We start from the raw sequence: 22,377 nt of genomic DNA, 5'->3' as shown, positions 1-22,377 counted from the left end.
ATTAGGGACGGCTAGCGCAGATAGCCCTCGCGTAAAACTGCGCGAAATTCCAAATAAACTAACCCAAACCTAATTAGTGTGAGGCCCTGGGCTTCAGCCCGGTAAGCTCATGCTTTAATTCGAGGTTGGTAAGAGCTATAAGTAAAAGCTATGATTTTTTATATTATTATTATTAAAGAAAACACTTACCTAAGCCACCCCGTAATGTAAGTGGGGAAATCTCCGAAAGATACATTGGCACGAGGGCAGTGTTCAGGCCTGAATGTCAAGAGTAATAAATAAAAACAAAAAACATGTCAGTTAATGTGAACGAATGTGATGTTTAGTTTCTAAAACTGTATGTGTTAGGCCATATTTATGCTGTAGAATACTTTCGCTGTTTTTAATCAAACAAAATACATGCTCTTCTATTTTCACGTCAAAAGGTCAATTAATCACTTTTTATTAAAATTTTGCTTCACCCTGGATATGTTATTTGTAAAATACTCCATAGAGTGAAATTAGTATAGCTTCCTAAAACTACTGGCGTGAGACTGATAAATGTATTATTCATATAAGGCATTATGAGATATATTTTGAAACGTCCCTTACAATTTTAGGTGGTGCGTTACACAGGTAGACTTTAAGTGCTGGTTAACGGAAGTCGTTGAATAAATTCTTAATTGTTTAATTATTTAAGTAGGTTGACGCCTATGGCTTTAAGCTTTCAGTATCGTAGTGAAAAGTTATGTTTTTTAGCGAACTTTAAGAGAGTTGAACTTTCTCCTACATTAAAAGTACGATAAAATAAAGAACTTTCGAAAATCAAAATTGTAAACTCAGTGGCAAGAGGAAACCAATAAAAACAAGGGTAATGTCTAAAATCAAACAATAAGACTCAAGTTTTACTTCAGAATCAAACTGATAAAATAATAAACATTATTCAGTAGCATTCCCATCAGGTTGTAATACCTGAATGAATGCTCTGAAACATATAGTCGGTGGATTACATTTCAACTTAGCCTAAAAGACAAAATATAACCACGCAATATTTGAATATTAATATTAATAGAAAGCGATTAACTATTTGGAAACTAACACTCACATTTTTCGAAAAAAACAACAAAAATATACGGTTACTAGTAAAATCTTCTAAAGATAATAAAATAAAAATACAAAGAGAACCGTAACTTTTACTTACCACAATTAAATCCTATAAAAAGGCGTCCGAATATAAGCATCTCTATACTATGAGATAACTTACTGAATCCCATGAGAGCGCCTCCTAAAATTCCCATGATATTGTTGACAAGCAATCCTCCTTTTCTGTGGTGGGAAGGAAACGAATACAAAGAGATGAATATAAAATATTAATATTAGGTTGTTTGACAAATAATGGCGGATTTTCATATAAACATTTTAGTCATTTATAGGGATAAGAAACCTGTCTATTTTACAACTTCATATATACCATTGAAAAACTAAAGCATTCTTCTATTCATTAGTGCTTTTATTCTTTACTGAAATTTTATTTCAATATTTCAAACCATTACAATTAATGATGGAAAAAAGTTGCAAATCATTTTTTGCACGATTTCAATCTTTTTCATAATTCATTACAATTAGCTCGCAATATCAATCAAGAATGGGGCGAAGGAATCATCTTCCAACGCACAGTACAGCGTTGGTTCTAAAAGTTTCGTAATGGACGTCCTTTTGTTGCTGAAATCGACCATCTGAGAACATTAGTGGAAAGAAACCTGCACTAAACTGTTCTAGAAATGACACAAGAATTAGGTATTGGCATTTCCACGAGTGCGGACCATTGGAAAATGAGAAAGCTTGACAAGTGGGTTCCAAATGCACACTCAGTGAAAATCAGAAAAATCGCCGTTTTGAACTGTGCTATATTCTGATTTTGTGCAACAGAAATGACCCATTTCTTGATCGAATTGCCATCTTTGATAAAAAGTGGATACTTCACGACAACATAAAGTGATCTGCGCAGTGGCTTAACTGTGACGAAGCTCGAAAACACTTCCCAAAGTTAAAGTTGCATCAACAGAAGATTACGGTCGCTGTATGATGGTCTGCAGCCGGTATTATCCACTACAGCTTACTCAACCAGGTCCAAAATATCACTATGAAAAGTTACTGTCAAGAATTGAAAGAAACGCATAGAAAGTTGGGTGAAAAAATGCCAGCACCAATCTTGCTTCATGATAATGTTGGACCACACGTTGCTTAAATGACGCTCCAGAAGTTCAACAAATTGACCTATAAAACACTGCCGCATCTTCCTTACTTCCCAGACTTTTTCAAGCATTTGAACAACTTTTTACAGGACAAAAAATTCAACAACAGAGAAGTAGCAGACTGTGGCTTTAAATAATTTTTAAGTCCTAGGATCTCAGAGTTTTATCATCACGGCATAAATAATCTTGTTTCCCGTTGGCAGGGTTTCTATTTTGATTAATAAAGATGCCTTTAATTTTTTTATTTCTTATTAAAGTTAAAATTTAAAATCCACCATATTCTTCGAACAACATAATATTTTTCTCGCACTGACCTTGTACTGTTGACTTGGAACTTTAGAGATAATGACTTCATTGTCTATATTTATTTTACAAATAAAATAAACAGTGTTCTGCATTCGAAGAAAAATATTAATATTTAATTTATATTTTATCATCGTATCGTTATCAAACTTTTTAAATTACATTGTTTTTGTAAGGAATGAGTTATTGAAAATAGAGCAGTTAAAATATTTTACGTTGAACACAGCACACTGTAAACAGAAAAGTTGGCTTCCAATTTACTTTTCAAAGAAAATATTATATTTTCACTTTTATTTTTAAAGAAGCTAAACAGAAATTGTATTGCACAATATTAGAAATCTACACGAGTCCTTATACCATATGCAAAACTGAAAACGTCAATGTGATATGTTACGGAAAATTAGTCTGTTTGAAATGTTCTTTTCTGTTAACCCATATGTTTAGACAATGAGAAGTTAACAAAAACACTAGCGTAATCTACATGTGAATATTGGGTGATGTATTTTTTACTCTAAATAAAAAAAAAAAGATTTATCATTGCATAAAACGTAAAAAAAAAAAATCTGTCTCTCTTCGAATTTTCCTGTCCATATTCTTTCTGCAGCAGGTTTCGTTTTCCAGTTCTTGGGGCTGGAAACGCTATATAGGAACTACTGAAGTAACACCACCTCAAGACCAGCCTTTTCCCTGTTCTCGATCGGAAGATTGGAAAGAAAGGGCTACATTCTGAATCAGTTTATTTTTATTTTGGTCAGATACGATTTGAAGTTAACGTTTTATTGCAGAACTAGTACTAGTCCAAGAATGCTTTTAACTATCTTGTTCTAGGAATTTTTTTTCTTTCTGACGTCAAACAAAGATTAGGCATCACATAATCAGCAAAATTTACGAAAAATAAGATATAATGCAATGCTACAGCAGTTTTTCGTTTTCCGCTATCAGGGACACAGTGTCTATTACGCAGATACGTATTAGTTTGTAGTTCACATTTGTGTATAGTGTATATGCAACAAAAATGAAACAAGTATTTAAACTGATGGTCCACTAACTGTCTTTTGATGAAGTTCATGACCATTATAGCATGAAATCCTTGACCTCCCAGACTAGCCATTTCTTCATTGGGACAGCGGTAAGTCTACAAATTTACAAAGTTAATATCAGGGGTTCGATAACTCTCGGTGGACACAGCAGATAACCTGATGTGGTCTTGTTAAAGAACACACTCTCAGACCACTGATGCATATATTTTAAAATGAGGGAAAAAAACAGGTTAAAATGGTTCAGCAACTTTATTTAAATAACCCTTTTTTCAAGTCTTAATTTTGTCTCCCAACTGGGGGCGCTGTCTTTCTCTATGCAGCTTCATCACCTACACATTTTCAACCTTGTCATCATTTCAGCAACATTTAGCATAACTAACTCTTAACTTTGGTAAATGTTTAGGTTTATTGTTGTTTGGAATTAAGCACAAAGCTACTCAATGGGATATCTGTGCTCTGACCACCACGGGTATCGAAACCCGGTTTTTAACGTTATAAGCCCCCAGACTTACTGCCGAGCCACTGGATGGCTATTATCTAACCAAATGCGATACATCAAGCAGGTCTTTACACATAGCCGATATGATATAAGCATTTAGAGAGTTGTGAAAAAAACATGCAAATAAACGCACACAAACATGAATCATGTAGGCAAAGTTTGTGGAAGTAATAACTACCAGAATGGTGAAAACGCGTTACTATAAGACAATATAAAACATTATTTAAGATATGTTACCATGTCTCTATACATTTTATGTAAGTTTCTTGGTTATCAAGAAAATGGCAAAACACGAGTTAAAACAACAAGTAAGAGAAACTGTAATGGTGTTCAGTTAATTAACCATCTCGACAAAACAAAAACAGAGCTCGTTTGGTGAAGATTCCATCCACTAAAGTGCAAAATTTATTTCGACTTTTTTTACATTATCATATAATTTTTTTATCAAGTGCAAGTAAATGTAACTTTCTCCAATGACGGGAAAAGGTTAGGTCAATCTGGTAAAAGCACTCGCCCCTAGTGACGAAAAAAAGTTTTAGTTATTCCGGTAAAAGTACCCTCACACTAACGGGACAAGTTTAAGTCTGGTTGGTTTTGTTTTTTTTTTAGAATTTCGCGCAAAGCTACATAAGGCCTATCTTCGCTAGCCGTCCGTTATTTAGCGGTGTAAGACCAGAGGGAAGGCAGCTAATCATGATCACTCACCGCTAACTCTTGGGCTACTCTTTTCCCAATGAATAGTGGGATTGACTTTAATATTATAACGCCCTCACGGCTGAAAGGGCGAGCAAGTCTGATATGACAGAGATTCGAACCCGCAACCCTCGGATTATGAGTCGAGTGCCTTAACCACCTGGCCATGCCGGGCCCAAAATATAAGTTAATCTACCAATTGAAATTATTTCATGGACTTTAAAAACGTTAATTTTGTTGCTTTGTTGGTTTCACTTAGAGATAAAAATCTTAGCTTCTTATACTGCCCACCGCGAAAGATAATTGTTGAGTATTTCAGTCATGCTTAGAGTCGTTCAACCGTAACATAGGTAAATGTAGATTGTTATTCAAGTTACATCACATTTTGAAATGTGAAATGTGTAATTAATTCATAACAATTCAATGTAGAATATCCTGCTTGTAAAATAAAATTTGGCATCAACATTAGTTACGCCTGTTTCCTCGTCATTTCAAAAGTTAATGTTGAGTTATGTCTACGTAGCTTTTTAAACAACCTTGTAAGCTGTCGCCGTAGACAGGAGACAGACAAATGTTCCCACTGAAACCACGGTTCGCAATATATATACGTTTTTAGCATCTAGAGTTTCTAATGTGATAATAACTCAAAATGTTACGTTTGTAGTGGTTAGGATTAAAGAGACGGTTACTGTTCTGGTACGATTGAACAAACTTTTCCAAACGCATGTTCTGAGCAAATTGCGTTATATCAGTATAAAATTACGGAAATAATTGTAACTCTGTAGAGAAACCGATATATTATTCAAATAGAAACACGTGCTAATGTAGGAACGGGAAATATACAAATTGTAGAATACATGTATATATAAATACCCATCAAGTTGGAGAGCAGTTGAAAGATTTTAGAGGTTCAAGGATCTTGGAAACTTTAATTCATTTGATCTATGTTCTAACACTCACAGTTGGAATACAAATTTTAAAATGTATACGTATCTGTTTGCATATTTCACTTTTAAGATTTAATCTTTTTATATAATTAACAAAAATTATCTTGCAATAACATATATTTCTAGCAACTGAGTGTTTTACTTGGAAAGTATATCTCTCAATGTGCTCTTTATTTGAACTTTGTTTTTCAATTTAGAAAAATTGTCTCTTCCAAGCCTCCTCTCTTCCCATCTAGACTGAGCGATGTTCTTCCAGTGATCTGCTGGTACAGTGCACCATGGGCTTGTTAAAAAAAAGAAAGAAAAAAGCCCTTCAAGTGTAGCTTTTGTTTTCTAGGCTAAACGAAGGATAAAGTGTACTGCATGTAGCTGTAAAAATCCTATATGAGTACAGGTGTTGTTAGGGATTACACAATGTATACATTTTCACGTGTAAATTAGAACTTTCTCATTTATAAAATCTAACAAAATAAAATTTAAGGATATTAAAAATATTAATCTCACCTCCCTAACCGATTGGCAATAGTACCTGCTGATATTCCTCCGATCATACCTCCTATTGCAAAAATGGACACTGTAACTGACCACAATAGGTTCCTGAAGTCTTCGGTGATGTATTTACCTGTTCGGTCTCTGTATACCTCCGAAATGAACTCTTCTATGATCTGAAATTCAAGTATTTTGATAAACAAATACATTTATTTATAAAACACAAAGCTGCACAATGGGTAGTTTGAACAATATCCGTAGAGTTGTAGCGCTACAATCCACAGACTTGCTGTTGAGCCATCGTAGTACAAACATAACATCACATAAGCAGTCGTGACTAAAACCCAACAGATATTACCGAATAATAAGATTTAAAGCATTAAGTACACCTCACAAGAAAAAACAATTGAATTATCAAAACTATTATTAGTTTCTGAACAGAATAAAATCCAATGTACGCATTTTAAGTACTAATATTTTGTTAAGAGACAATAAGAATTACATCCAACATCTTACTTTCTGTACCAAATTGGATCTTATTTGAGGCTACACTTATTTTTGAAACCAAAATAATTATGTTTATGCACCTTTATATTTTAATATTTACACATTACGGCACAGAATGCTCGGTAACAAAGTGCTCTAAATTAACAGATTAAAATATTAATAAACAACAACTTCATACAATAAGTATATGAAAGAATAGAAATTCTTGGTCAAAGAAAAGTAACATGGTGTTAGAACATCATGTCTCTTAAAGCAACACTAATAATGGTATCTAACAAAGGCATAAAGGTGCTGGAAGGTTTCAAATCTTTCAGGGATTGAGCAAATAAGCATTTTAAAATTTTGGTTCCGATAATATTTCGCAGAAACTAAAATATGATGAATACAAAGACAAGGAAAGATAGTAATACTAATAAACTTGCTCTCTCGTGCTATAAAAATAGTCTGCAACATCTTTTTTTCATTGTGGATAACTGCACTATCACCTTAAAGAATACCACCCAATTATAAAAGTGCTGCATAAAAGGGTGAATAATGTCTCCTTGTATTACCGCTGTTATTGTGTTTTTATATATCAACCAAACGTGCCCGCAATCAAAGTGAAACTGTATGCTATATACCTTTTCAGTTGGAATCAAACACTCATTTTGTATGTTTCTCTGAGCTATTTTTACTTTTACACACACTCACTTCAATGTTGATTGATCTGATCGGATCATTTTTGCACTACTACAGTTATTTCTCAGTCTGTGGTCCATGTCTTTCTTGGAATAATAAATGAATTGTGTGTATACTCACTCCACCATAACATTTCATATGGCTTAGGCTGATTCGTACTAACTGCTAGCGCCCAACATTGATTCTGAACTTATTTAGCTTGGTGGTGTATTCCTATTAACTTAGTTTTTCAGCGTGGTACGAAGTGCGGTAGTCTCGATTATATATGATGATATTCATTTCACTTTTGTCTCTTGCTTTATAGTTTTATCCAACATAAATACACGCTGAAGTCACGTCAAAGACTACTGTTATTTTTTTATACATAAACAATGTGTATAATTTTGGTTGCAGAAGTATTTACCAAACGGATTCCTATTACAGTTTCTCTTCAGATATTTGTTAGATCCTTACAGAAAATAATAATGTCTAAAACGGAGGCATAGTGAGAAGAAATAGCTTAAGCAATTTTGTTCTTTGTAAAATTCGAGCACACTACATTTGTGGTGTAGTATAATATATATTATATTAGAGCAATAGTTACAGTATTACAGATAGTTATCTTTATTTACGCTGTGCTAATATTATGGAGAATTAATAACATTTTTCTTAGAACAATGTCTTAGGTTCTTGGTTTTCATTTAAGCTAACTGCAAATATGTGAAATTTGGAAGGTTATAGGAGATCAAAAGAGTTAGACAAACAGAAATTAGGAAATTCCAGACACTATGAGAAGAGATTCGTCGAAAATATGGAACATTAATTGTAAGAATTTCTTTAAATACATGAAAGATAAGTAAATATTAAGATGATAATAGCAGTTTTGAGGGATAATAAAGGAAAACGAATATCGGATGATTAGTGAGTGGCTTGGTTAGTAAATTCTAATTTTTCTTCGGTTTTTACTAATCAAGATTTAAGTAATATGTTTTCAATCTGAACAGTTGCTAGACAGAAACAGGGTTCAACATGATGGTTACGTTAATTATGAGCTGCTTAAGAAAACTTGGGAAGTTTTATAAGCTCCTGGGCCAGATAATACTTATCCTAGTATTTTGAAGGAGATTAAGGATACATGAGTCCCTTCCTACTATTTTTTTTAAATTCTTGAACACTAGGCAGGTGTCAGAGATTGAAGTTGTCTATTATTACTCCTCTTTTCAAGGAAAGTGATAAAAACTGTCCCAGTAATTATAGGCCTATTAGTCTTACATAAGTTGCGTGGAATGTTTTGAAAAGTCTGATAACAGATGATTTGCAAAGTCAATTAACAATTCTTAGAATTTTATTGGATACTCAACATGTTCTCACTGAGAGAAAATCTTGCCTTAAAAATCTTTTGACCTACTTTGAAAACCTTACTGTTTATGTATATAAGTAAAAGGGTGGAGATTTGGTGTACTTGGATTTTCAGAAAGCATTTGATACGTTGCCACATAAAAGGCTTATAAACAAATAATTTCTATAAATGTGGGAGATAAGTCAGCAAATTCCTGGGATACTTCAGATGGCTCAGTGTTAGGACCTTTGCTCATTTTTATTAATATCAATAACAAAAATAATGGAATGGTAAATAAATAACTTTTGCTGAATAGTATTAATATTTTGGGTGTTATTGGGTATGAAAAAATGCTCTCACTTTACAAAATAATTTAGATTGTTTGGCGAGACGGGCAAATAACCGGCAGATTGCCTTTAATTATAATAGCTATAAGATAATGCAGGTGGGATATGGAGCGTTTTACGAAAATAGCATACAGTTTTACCGATGTTGCTTTCTTATAGTTTACCTGACATTATTGAACTTTAATTGATACTTTGTTAACTAAGAACGGTTTCCTTTCACTCGTCTCAAATTCAACTTTGCCACATACTCAGTCTATGTTGAAATCATGTGTATACAACTGAGGTACCCGTTTTACGTTCGAGAAAATAACGATTAAATTTTCTTGTTTCATTTAGTCGTTCTTTGGTCATGTGACCTGGGAAAATCAGTTACACCTGGACCTCTAGATTCCTCCTTCAGTATTGATTTGGTTATTGAGTATTGAAGAAAACCCACATTTCCTCTTCAGTAGAATGGCAAAAAAAAAAAGGTCCAGCAGCAAGGAAAAACCCGTTCTTACGTCATGCAGTCACTGCATGCGCATAGCAATAATTCATTCGCGCACACAAGTGACCTTTTTCTGTCCATGTCCATGAATGTATAACACCGATTTTTCGAGTTTTCTGGAAGGAACTTCTCTTTATTGTTCATTGTCGGCGCAAAGTTTTGTTCACATAAGCAGTTACATAAATATCAATTGAAAACATAAAACATTAATTCTATTTTCACATAAATTAAACCCTTTTGAAATAAAATTAACACTATATCTAGCTACCGCTTTTACCAGTAGTAGGTGGCCATAGATTATATACGGAGTTTATTAGGTTTAGTTGTGACAGATACTTAGGCCTACTATTATCACGTATGACAAAGTTTTTCAGCGTTTGCAATGAATTTATTTTGTTAAGATTTTTGTGAAAGTAATTTATTAATAGAGCTTAAACTAATAAATTAAATCCATAATTATTTTATTTCACGTCTACTTTACTTCACATTACAGAAATAGTGTTACGATTACTTTGGTTTATCACTTTTACTGGGTTTTTTTTCTAGGTGCTTCTTGATTGACTATACCGGGCCCAGCATGGCCAAGCGTGTTAAGGCGTGCGACTAGTAACCTGAGGGTCGCGGGTTCGCATCCCCGTCGCGCCAAACATGCTCGCACTCCCAGCCGTGGGGGCATTATAATGTGACGGTCAATTCCACTATTCGTTGGTAAAAGGGTAGCCCAAGAGTTGGCGGTGGGTGGTGATGACTAGCTGCCTTCCCTCTACTCTTACACTGCTAAATTAGGGACGGCTAGCACAGATAGCCCTCGAGTAGCTTTGTGCGAAATTCAAAAACAAACAAAAACAAATTGACCATACTAAAAGTTTTTCTCCTTCCTGTGCCAAAATAAAGAAGTTCCTTGTTGGTTCTACCTTTAAACACCAAACACATAACTGACCATATGAAAATCAATGGGCTTTCAGATGTTGTTTTACCACTTAAAGGGGCTGATCTTGTGCTTTGGTTGCAATTTTTTCTTGGCACAAATATGAACGGTTGACATTTCTAATGAAATAATCTAAAAGTTTTCAAGAAAATGTCAAAAAACTTTAAAAAATGTAAAATGAAATAATTAGGAATACAAACTGTGATGGCCAAGAATGGATGGGATCTCTGTAGTTGTGTCCCGCTAGTACAGCGGTAAGTCAACGGATCTAGAAAGCTTAATTCAGGGGTTCGATTTCCTTCGGTGGACTCAGCAGATAGCCCGATGTGGCTTTGCTATAAGAAAACACACATCTCTATCGTTCTCTTTGGTTCCTTTGAAGTTGGTCCATAAACTATAGAGTAGTTCGCAATTAAACGAACAAACAAATATTTTTTTTCTTTTGTAAGTGGCCCGGCATGGTCAGGTGGTTATGGCGCTCTACTCGTAATCTGAGGGTCGCGGCTTCGAATCCCCGTCGTACCAAACATGCTCGCCCTTTCAGTCTTGGGGGCGTTATAATGTGATGGTCAATCCAACTATTCGTTTGTAAAAGAGTATCCCAAGAGTTGGCGGTGGGTGGTGATGACTAGCTGCCTTCCCTCTACTCTTACACTGCTAAATTAGAAATAGCTAGCGCAGATAGCCCTCGTGTAGCTTTGCGCAAAATTCAAACCAAAACCTTTGTAAGTAAAGATATATACAGCAAATAACTCCCAGTGGCACAGAAGTATCTGCAGACTCACACCGCTTACAACAAGATTTCAATAACCGTAGTGGGCAGAGCACAGATAGCCTATTGTGCAGCTTTGTGATTAATTCCAAAAACAAACAAAATAAATATATGTTTCGTGATGACGAGAAACCCACTTGAAGTAAAAATGTATCTCAAGATTAACCTGAAGATGACCTACGAATGTCGAAACGTTGTTCTGCACTTTATTTTAATAAAAGTTTTAATACCCATACTAGCCGTCTTGAGATGCATATCTATATTTGTTACATATTTGGCGCCTACTAACATTTATATAAAACGGAGTTATATTAGTTTTACTGTAATTTATTCATATTAACAATGAAGTAGATATTTTCTGCACTATTCTGTTGTTTTTGACACATAACACTTGGATTGAGTTGTCTTTTTCAGGTACAGGAATGTACTGTACAATTAAATCAAACACTCAGAATATACGAGAGACATGAATTGCATTCTCTTAGTGTGCAGTAGACTTAATCAATACCCTTAGGAGAAATATCATCTGGAACTATGCTCTCTTAGCGCACAACAGATTTGCAATTACACTTTTATAGTGTGCTTGGTTGTAAAGGCAACACTCTTAAAGGGCACAGTATTACTGAACTACTATTTCGGAGTTCATGCCATTTTTGAGTTACACTATTATAGTGCATGGAAGATTTCAACTATACCTTTTGAATGTATGGTGGATTATGACTACAATCTCGAGGTGAATTGTTGAGTAATGTTATCAGAGTGCATGGTTGAATTCAGCTGTATTATTAGAATGCATGGTTGACTTAAGATACAATATCAGAGTGCATGGTTGACATGAACTATATTATTAAAGTGCATGGTTTGTTTAGGCTATATTGTCAGAGTACATGGATGGCTTGGACTACATTGTCAGAGTGAATGGTTGACTTGAACGACGCCGTAAAAGTGTTTAGTAAATTTCAATTGTACACCCAGAATGCATGATGAGCTATCAGAGTGAAATGTAGACTCGAAATATCCCGTCAAAGTCGGTCGACGTTCATTATCCTGCCTTTATAAGTACAAAACCGAAATGCACATTTAGTACAGGGTTATAATATGTCAAAGCATATTATTTATTTTTTAGTTGTCTCCAATTATCTTCCTGTTACTTCTATAAAATGTAAACGTAACTGATAACTATTTTTCACAACATAAATTCATATTTTTGCATTATCTAATTGGTCACTAGAAATATAGGACCACCAGCATGAAAATTTTAAAAAAACGTTTGTGTTTCATGTACAGCAATAAAAACAGTTTGGATCATCATTTGTAGTATCATAAAATACTAGCGACAGGCCATCCCAATTTATGAAATAACCGAGAATCAGAGTTAGAATACTATTAATTTCAGTCTCAAATCTATATCTCAAAAGAAAATATAGGTGGAGGGGAATCAGGGGATGTACAGATCTACACGTAGTGAGTTTGTTTTTTTGAATTTCGCACAAAGCTACTCGAGGGCTATCTGTGCTAGCCGTCCCTAATTTAGCAGTGTAAGACTAGAGGGAAAGCAGCTAGTCATCACCACCCACAGCCAACTCTTGGGCTATTCTTTACCAACGAATAGTCCTTGGTAATTTGAGTGTAATGTGTGCTCATTGTAAACTATATGTTACACAAATAATTAAGAACTTAATAGACCTACAAATTTTGTAAACTGAAACATGCGTACCATTAACTACAAAAGGCTTATTCTCTTTGTTCTTCTGTAGAGAACGTTTTAGCGCTCCTTTTTTTTTGTCGATTTTTAATAATAATCAACAAAACTATCACCTGATTGTTCTTAGGTCAATTAAGATGCGTATATTAAATGCACAATATTCATGTTGATTTGTTAGAAAGGTTTGTTTTTTTTATTCTTTATCTTTATAATTTTGCTAATATAACAACAATATAGTTTAATTCAGAAGTATCATGATATTGAATTGTAGCCAAAAATAAAATAAAATTTACAGAGTAGTGCTTCAGCTAAGCCTTACCCTACGTTTATGTTTTAGCCCTAATATTTAGACTACAGATAGGTTTAGTATTACTAATGTTAAAAAATACGTTTCAAAATACTAAAATAATATTTGAAAATTAACATTTATTAACAATTTAAAATATTTTATGTTTTAAGGCAAAACATTTTTATTATTACCAAACTTATTTTATCCTTTGTACAGTCGAAAAAGTTGAAAGTTTGTGCTGGTGTTTAAAACGTTTTTAAGTGGAATAAATGTTAATTAATTTAATTAAGTATTGTTAATAATAAGTATTCTTTTTGTATTTTATATTAATACATATATTATCTACTTGGCCTTAAAACATAAAAAATAAAACGTTTATTACTAACAAATATATTTTATCCTTTGTAAATTCGAAAGAGTTGAAAATTTGTGTATGAATGTTTGCATTGTGTTTTTACTTCGTGACCTAGAATACAGTGAAAAAGCTCAAGAGTGCTATTTAAGTCTCTTTCAGAGTGCATACCTTCTTTTACTCAACATAACATTTCATTTTTCTGTGTAATATTTACTAAAAATGTTATTGAAGAATTACTTCGAAACTGATGAAGTTAGTGAAGAGTAGGTGGATTTTGGGTGCACAAACAAATGCGTTTTAATTAAATTCTATAATTTTCGTTAATCATTTAAAAAGATTTCCTGTCATTTTTGATGGGCTTTTATACTAGTAATAGTTATATTTAATTACATAAGGGAAATATTTTTTTTTTACTTTGAGCATTTTGATTGGTAAACAACAATCTGCTATTGGAAACACTTGTAATTTTGTGTCAAATTGTAATCTATTTTTTCGTGTATTTATTTATATTTCTCTTACAAGTGGCTGTATCATATATGCACAGTGAAACAATTATCTCATCGCTGTAATACCAGATTATCAAATTGGGGTAGTAGAGCTACCAATTTTATATTGTGGTAGCCCTGCTTGCTATTTCAAAATATTAGTAAACAGTGTAAAAGTTAACTTCTGTAACTGTCTTCTGTGTCAAGGGATTCTTTATTTTATGTTGTTTTCTTACCACGACAATGAGAACTAATAATAAACTAAGAAAACAAGAAAAGACTGATCGTTGTTAGTTTTTACTAAAATATTTTGATGGTTCAGTTATTAGAATGAGACTGACAATTTAGATAGTTCAAAATGGAAGGTTTTCAAAATAACGCCAGTCAAGCCAGTTAATCTGTAAATTTGGAGAGAAGAAAGAATCCGAAAAGTCTATAAGCAATCTAGTTCTGAATTTCACTGTACGTAAACATATTTCACAAGTATAGAAGACACGTCTCGTAGCCATGGGACTTTAGTGCGAAAATAAAGCTAGTGTTCGATAGGAGTGACAGAAGGCACTCGGGTGGATTATCTGGTAGCCGTGTGCCATGCAAACTACACGCGAACTCAGCCAAGCGAGGCGCTATGTCTCTGTAAGCAGACAGTTTGTTACCTCAGTACAAAGAGAAATTTTGTTATAGAAACTGTTATCCCATCTGTCCAGATGAACTTAAATTACGACATGAAGCCTCTGATTATTTTAAGAAAAACAAGAAAGAGAAATCACTGGACTTTATACAGCAATTTAATAAAAAGAGAAAGGCTGGAAATGCTAAGTGTGATAGGAAAACCAAAGTTATTACCTCCCTTAAAATTAATATTAATGTATTAAAATTAAAAAAATAACGACTTACATTACAAAATCTCAAAAGAAAATATAGGTGGAGGGGAATCAGGGGATGTACAGATCTACACGTAGTGAGTTTGTTTTTTTGAATTTCGCACAAAGCTACTCGAGGGCTATCTGTGCTAGCCGTCCCTAATTTAGTAGTGTAAGACTAGAGGGAAAGCAGCTAGTCATCACCACCCACAGTGGAAAACTAGGAAAACCAAAGTTATTACCTCCCTTAAAACTAATATTAATGTATTAAAGTTAAAAAAATAACAACTTACATTACAAAATCATGTGCTATTTCCAGTTTTAATGAATACCTTTTACAATATAAGTTACAACTACAAGATAACCAGAGCCAGGTGAAAAAGTCGTTAAACCTATACGTTTTCTCTGGACATGTTGTTTTGTGCGTGTATGTGTAAAAAATGTCCAGTCTCATTTCATACTTCATCAGAAAAAACCCAAAATAGTCATTTTTCAGTTCGACTTGTATATTAGATCTGAAACGACAAATGTTTAAATAGTTTTAAGATATTAACTAGTAGTTTTTAATCAAGCAAGCAAGATTGGACATGCCACTAGGTACCACCTCAGTGGTCAAGGTGGAAAGTACGACAAGTTGCATCATACAATAGACAAGGAGATAAAACTAGATACACCAATGACTCATCAATGAATAGGTAGTCCAACAACAAGAAAACATGAAAACCAGGTCAGCAAATTATTATACAAAAGTTATTGAGTGAAAAAACCGAAACCACAGAGAATGGTAATCTATCAACTAGTATTTCCTTAACGAACCAACACAACAAATGAGATCACCAATACATTATAAAAAAACAAATAGAAGTTGGCAAATAAAGAAGTTATCACACAGCTATTGTACACAACATAGGAGAATTATGAAAGGACTGTGTCTAATCCATCATTTATGAGACTTGTGTTATATACAGGTGTTGCATGATATCAACAAATACTCTTATAAATAATGGATTACACATACTCATTTCATTTTCTACCTATGAGACTTGTATCATATACAGGTGTTGTATGATATCCACAAATATCCTTACAAATAATGGATTAGACACATTCATTTCATAGTCCACCTATGAGACTTCTGGAGTATGCAATGACTGTGTCTAATTCATGATTTATAAGGGTATTTATTTATGGATATCATACAACACCTTTGTATGACACAAGTCTCACAGGTGGACTATGAAAGGAGTGTGTGTAATCTACGAATTTTTAGATGTTAAATACTAGCGAATCCCTCATTTATAAAGCTGCTGTAACGTAGAGTTAATGATTGAATTATTATCTTCTACTTATATTAACTTAATAATGATTGCCACTGTAATTCAAATTTAATTTCATTATTCAAGTTACAAACGATAATTGGCATCCGTATTTATGTAAATGGACGAAAAATTTGGGGTTTCCTTTCGAGCAATTCCCATAAAGGTGTTTCCGCAGAATATCCAGGTTACTTAAAATTTTTACTTTTGTACAAAGCTCTTTGCCAAGATGATTCGTTTGGCACAACATAGAAGTTAGTGTGTAAATCTTGTGACCAAGAAGATTCGTTTGACACTACTTAGGCCCGGCATGGCCAGGTGGGTTAAGGCGTTCGACTCGTAATCTGAGGGTTGCGGGTTCAAATCCCCATCACACCAAACATGTTTGTCCTTTCAGCCGTGGGGGCGTTATAATGTGACGGTCAATCCCACTATTTGTTGGTAAAATAGTCCAAGAGTTGGCGGTGAGTGATGATGACTAGCTACCTTCCCTCTAGTCTTATTACACTGCTAAATTAGGGACGGCTAGCGCAGATAGCCCTCGTGTAGCTTCGCGCGAAATTCAAAACAAACAAATGTCTTACGTTTATATTTTCAAAAACAGTACTTTGTGACTTGGCTGACATAGCTTATATGATATGAAACTATTTTCTTTGGGGTACTTTAAACATTTGAGTAATCAAGTAATATCTCCGGATATTTTCTTTTGTAACCATAATTTCAAATAGTGGCATTAAAGATTTTTGTACTAATCCAACAAATATGTTTTAGCCATTAAAACTTAACGCTCTTTCCAATTGGGTTCTTGCCACAGTTTTTTTTTAAAAGAAAAGAGGGTCTCAACTTGAAAGGAAGAAAAATTAAGCTGTGAAAATATTTATCCTTAAGTAAGTTTAGAACTTATCACACCTTATTTAAGAATAAACTCAAGTTTCGCATTCCTTTGTGTTACATAAATACATCTACCCAGTATTTACTGAAGATTACGTGAGCACTACAAATACTAGTTATTTGTATACAATACACACAGGAAGAACATTTCAAAGCTACAGAAAAAAAAAAAAAACAACAAGCTTAAACGTGCTTTGGAATGTGATCAACCTGCTTAAACTTGCCACTTTAGTGTTATCATAGTTGCTAAAGGTAAAGAGACATTTTTGTGCTCTTAAAATTAAATTTTTAGACGGCTATCCTTAAAAAAATAATTTTCAGTCAAGTAAACATACTGTATGGCATCTACAACTAAACAGTCAAGATCAAAATGATACAGTCAATAAACAATATTTTGTTTACAGGTGTTAATAACAAGAAACAGTACTTGGAAGTGTTCAACATCAAGACATTATATTAAAGATAGAAAGCACAGAACAAACTTTGAAACAGTTTACAATGTCAAGATACTTGATTAAAATCAAGAAACTATAAATAATATACATGATCTAGAAATGGAGCATTTTTTCTATGTAAAAAGATGAGGCATGTGAGTTTGGTAACTGAAGGAAGGTCCAGTACTTTTGTTAATAACTAGCTCTACAGTGAAACCTAAGCCTAGGTATCTTTTCGTACTGTCTGGTTTGGAGACCTTTCTCAATACAAAGTAGTTGTACTACGTACATTACTTTCATATGTTTCGAGGTAAGAAAGGAGCCATGCTAAAAGGCACACTTTAGTACTGAATGTAGTTTCATTATGAAGGGAGGCCAGTATAACCAGACTCATAGTTGATATCGACCGGTTGGTGATAAAATTTTGAAAAGGTTATTCTGTTGACCTATTAGTGAGTGTGTATTATGGAAGTGATACAAATTTCACTAACAGATTCGATAATTACGCAAAAAGGTACACATGAGGGCGATAAAACTATATATATATATATGTATAGCCGTGTCTTATTTTGAACTTCTAGACTGGAGGAAAAGCAGCTACTTAAGATCATCCACCGCAAACGCTTTTGACCAAATCCTGGGATATAGCCGACATACTTATAGCGCTTCAACGCACCAAAATGGCAATAGGTAGCAAACTATAAACTGTTGAGCATGTGAACTACCAGACTAAGGCTGTTCCGTGCATAATACGTTTGGCAGTGTATCACTGCCTCTAGTACTCAAGTTCAAAGATACATTTTTTAACTAGATAATTTTCATTCGACAATAAATTCATGAAAAACTAAAAATATGTAGCTTATTTTTCTACGCATGATTCAATTCATGCACACTGGAATGAAATAAACGACTAAATTGGTCATCATGAGTTGTTTCAATAAAATATTCATATAGTTCAATTTCACAACCACGCGCTGTGATTTGATTATAAGTATAAGATGCCCAATATTTCTCTTTTTAAAATAAAAATAACATATTATATATATATATATTTGCAAAATTCCATACACAACTTCAAGCACACAAAAGTTTGAAAATGAAACTCGCTACTTTGATATCATAATTTTAAATGCTATTACAAAAATAGTACTACACACTTCTATTTTATTCTAATAATTGTGAAACGAAGGTCAAAGTTATGACACAAAATATGTCATTCTTTAAAAGTTATAATAAGCAGTACAGGTGCTTCGTTAATGAATGGCACTAGATTCTGCCTCGTATTACGTGAACTATTCTTAATATTCGTAATAAATGAGCTATGTTGTAGATACAACAGTTGAGAGACGTCATCGCTTGAATATATTTAAACATATACTAGTATGTACCAGAAATGATCGTTATCAGTTCGGAATTCATTTACTAGGAAATTTTCTTAACTTCCATCAAGGTGTGTCTACAAAAAAGAAGTGGGTATGCAGTCTAAAAAATTTGTATTGTATCAGTTTTTCTTACAATTTCTTTCTATTTTTTAAGGAAACAGTTATTTAGCAACAATAAAGTTTTATTCTTTATTTTTAAATAAGAAATTTAGCATGTCTAATATTTGTAAAACTGTAGTAGATCGGTAGCAAAATATCTACTTTTTTATATTAAAAAAGCTCTCGAAAATGTGAAAGAAATTCCAAACGGGATGCCTGACGTCTGAGATCAATCTTTGTTATGTCAGACACAACTCTAAAGGAATATCTTTAGAAGAGATTTCTTATGAAGACATCCACATTCATGCCATAACTTTAGCGTTCCATCTGAAATGAGTTTTTATTCACCTCTACTGAAATTATCGTTAAAACTGAATCCTTACTTTTTGCGGAGCGTTGATGACTCCAGTGTTATATCCAAACTGAAACATTCCAAGGACGGCTGCAGTAATGGTGAATACCAACATGCACGTCAAACCTTCCTAGAAGATCACAGTAAGAAGTGTTAAAAATATTTTATAAAACCATTAAATATTTCACGAAACCGAGCACAAACATACTCTTTCATATGTACAAATCCTATGGCAAGCTAATTATTAATTTTTCTCCAAACCTTTTACAGCTTTTTCTGTTTAATCAAAATAAGTTAAACGTTTTGATGAATTCTGGCGAATAGGTAAAATTTCGCGAAGTTCAATGTTAAACTTTCATAAATAAATAAATCATTTTAGAAACATTGTTGACATGTATAGCATTGCTTAAAAATCTTTACTTACAGCATCCATTCCACAAAAAACAATAACAACTAGAAAATCTTTCTTTCAAAACAAGCGTATAATCCAAATATTAATTAACCAGATAAAATATTGATTCAAATTTAAAATAAATGAAATATTTTAATAATAAAAAAACAAGTAAAAGATATGATATTTTACTAAAGTACTGTTATATTAAGGTTCTTCATACAATTCAAAACTTTGAACTATTCTCGAAATTTATATGCTGCATGACGTGTAATTGACCAACTACAACTCAATGTAACAGAAATGTGACAACTGAGTTGCCATAAACTACACATAAATAACTAACCTATATAAACTAAAATGCAGTGCTATAAAAGAATCACTGAACACAAAAGACTCATGACTCATCTAATCAGATTTAAGATTATTTAGCTAGGAGGATGCCAAGTTTCTGAACTAAATTGAGAATTTTCAACTCTTCTCACAAGCTTAGCTGTAACTCTATAAAGTAATGGAAACTTTTGTGTTAGATTTAAGCAGAGGAAAAATGGCTCTTTTTTTTGTATCTACACTTTTATACATAAGTTCGATCAAGCACACTGATCAGATTTTACGCTACTAAAATCTTGGCCACAGCAGAAGAGTGACTCTGTGTTACACGATTATATGAACATGATTTAGCATCGTGTTGAGCATGTTAATGTTAGCCAAATGAGAGAAACAACAGAAGGGTGTTATAATGTAATTTGCCTAAAGATTGCCATTTGGTATGCATAAAGAGACCATTATCGGGTGGAAAAAAAGCAATGATGGAGCTTTAGATCTACTGGCTGAAGAGATAAAATAAAAAAGGGGGAAGACATTCCTAGGTGACAAAATCTGTACAAATTTCTCTTCAAGTTTACAATATCCTGGTGCAGATTATATACTGCAGATGAAGTGAAAGGATAAAATAATAAATGGAAGTCTGAGAAAACTCAAATTACGAAGGTTCAGATCAAGTTGTAGAATTTTATGGAACCGGCTCTACTTTCATGGATGTCTGCCATACTGATGCATATAAAACAGACGTAAAGCCGGACAGGAAACTATATCCTCCTTAATATGTCTATTTTACATATTTATGAAGAGAATTACATTTCACAAGGCTCTGGTGGTGACTTTATAAAGAACGATCTTCAACCACACGCGCCACTTAATAAGGATGCTGTAAATGACGAATGAATGATCAATGTTCACTGAAACTTTACAATAAAATATAGTCGACTAGCTAAATTTACAAGTAAATTCAGTAATAGAAAAACCTTCAGTTAGAGGAGGAATGAATTAAAATCGAGATGCGTTGTGTTCTCAGCCTGGTAGGTAAGTGAGGCACACAAACAATTTATGTTTCCAGTTTACACAGACATCACTTGATCTTTTGCAGTGAAAAGAATTTGTACAAATATTTTGAGAAGTATCAACTAGTTATAACTATAAACTGGAAAAACGTTATTTAAATGCATATTGTGGGCTATTAACGTAGATATAATAAGAATTTCGTGTTTATCTGCTACAATAATTATCTATATATCTGTTTTTATGTCGCAGGTTCATAAGAGAAAAATCACCAGTCAGAAAACAGAAATGACTGTTTAAATGTTTGGAACGTCTGCATACATTGTAAAAACAATTTTATTTTAAAAGATGCCAAACAAATAAGCTTTTCTTGGGACGATGGTAATTCATTTATCACGTCATTACATAATAAAGAAAAAGTCAATATCCAACCACGATTGATTTGAAACTTTTGTGATGATGAGAAACCCACTTGAAGTAAAAATGTATTCTCAAGACGGCTGGTATGGGTATTAAAACTTTAATTAAAATAAAGTACAAAACAACGTTTCGAACTTCTTAGGGCACCTTCAGGTAAAAAAAAAAAAAAAAAACAAACTAAGAAGGTCGAAATGTTGTTCTGTAATTTAATTTAATCAAAAATACATGATTAGCAACTTTATTAACATATTTACACAATTTCTGATTGGACTTTTACTGAACTCTTGATGCCATTTGATGGACCTGAAATCAAGATAAACGATTGTGAACGTAATACGTATCTGGAACGTTAAATCTCAGTGAGTGTATTTTGTATCGAATGGCAGAAAACTGGATATTAAATGGAAATGATATCACTAATCACTATTTACACTGATGATCTCATGACAGACAGATGAACACTAATCACTATTTACACTGATGATCTCATGACAGACAGATGAACACTAATCACTATTTACACTGATGATCTCATGACAGACAGATGAACACTAATCACTATTTACACTGATGATCTCATGACAGACAGATGAACACTAATCACTATTTACACTGATGATCTCATGACAGACAGATGAACACTAATCACTATTTACACTGATGATCTCATGACAGACATATGGACGCTAATCACTATTTACACTGATGATCTCATGACAGACAGATGAACACTAATCACTATTTACACTGATGATCTCATGACAGACAGATGAACACTAATCACTATTTACACTGATGATCATCACACCAATGAT

At 33.2% G+C, this 22,377-nt stretch overlaps 1 protein-coding gene across 6 annotated transcripts in view; it reads right to left on the bottom strand.

The window, feature by feature from the left end:
• Window positions 1–22,377, bottom strand: part of LOC143230707 (glucose transporter type 1-like) — a 320,532-nt gene that overhangs the window by 41,433 nt on the left and 256,722 nt on the right. For all 6 annotated transcript variants that reach the window (XM_076464724.1, XM_076464720.1, XM_076464719.1 and 3 more), the window contains 4 exons: window positions 19,445–19,543; window positions 6,221–6,381; window positions 1,181–1,305; window positions 190–258 (listed from right to left, as the gene is read on the bottom strand). In XM_076464724.1, coding sequence (XP_076320839.1) covers window positions 190–258; window positions 1,181–1,305; window positions 6,221–6,381; window positions 19,445–19,543 — 454 coding nt within the window. The remainder of the gene's footprint in view (window positions 1–189; window positions 259–1,180; window positions 1,306–6,220; window positions 6,382–19,444; window positions 19,544–22,377) is intronic.

The sequence above is a fragment of the Tachypleus tridentatus genome, chromosome 10, assembly GCF_004210375.1.
Source record: "Tachypleus tridentatus isolate NWPU-2018 chromosome 10, ASM421037v1, whole genome shotgun sequence".
Lineage (NCBI taxonomy): Eukaryota > Metazoa > Arthropoda > Merostomata > Xiphosura > Limulidae > Tachypleus > Tachypleus tridentatus.
The sequence above is the reverse complement of the archived record's forward strand: the minus strand, read 5'-3'. Positions and strand labels throughout refer to the sequence as shown.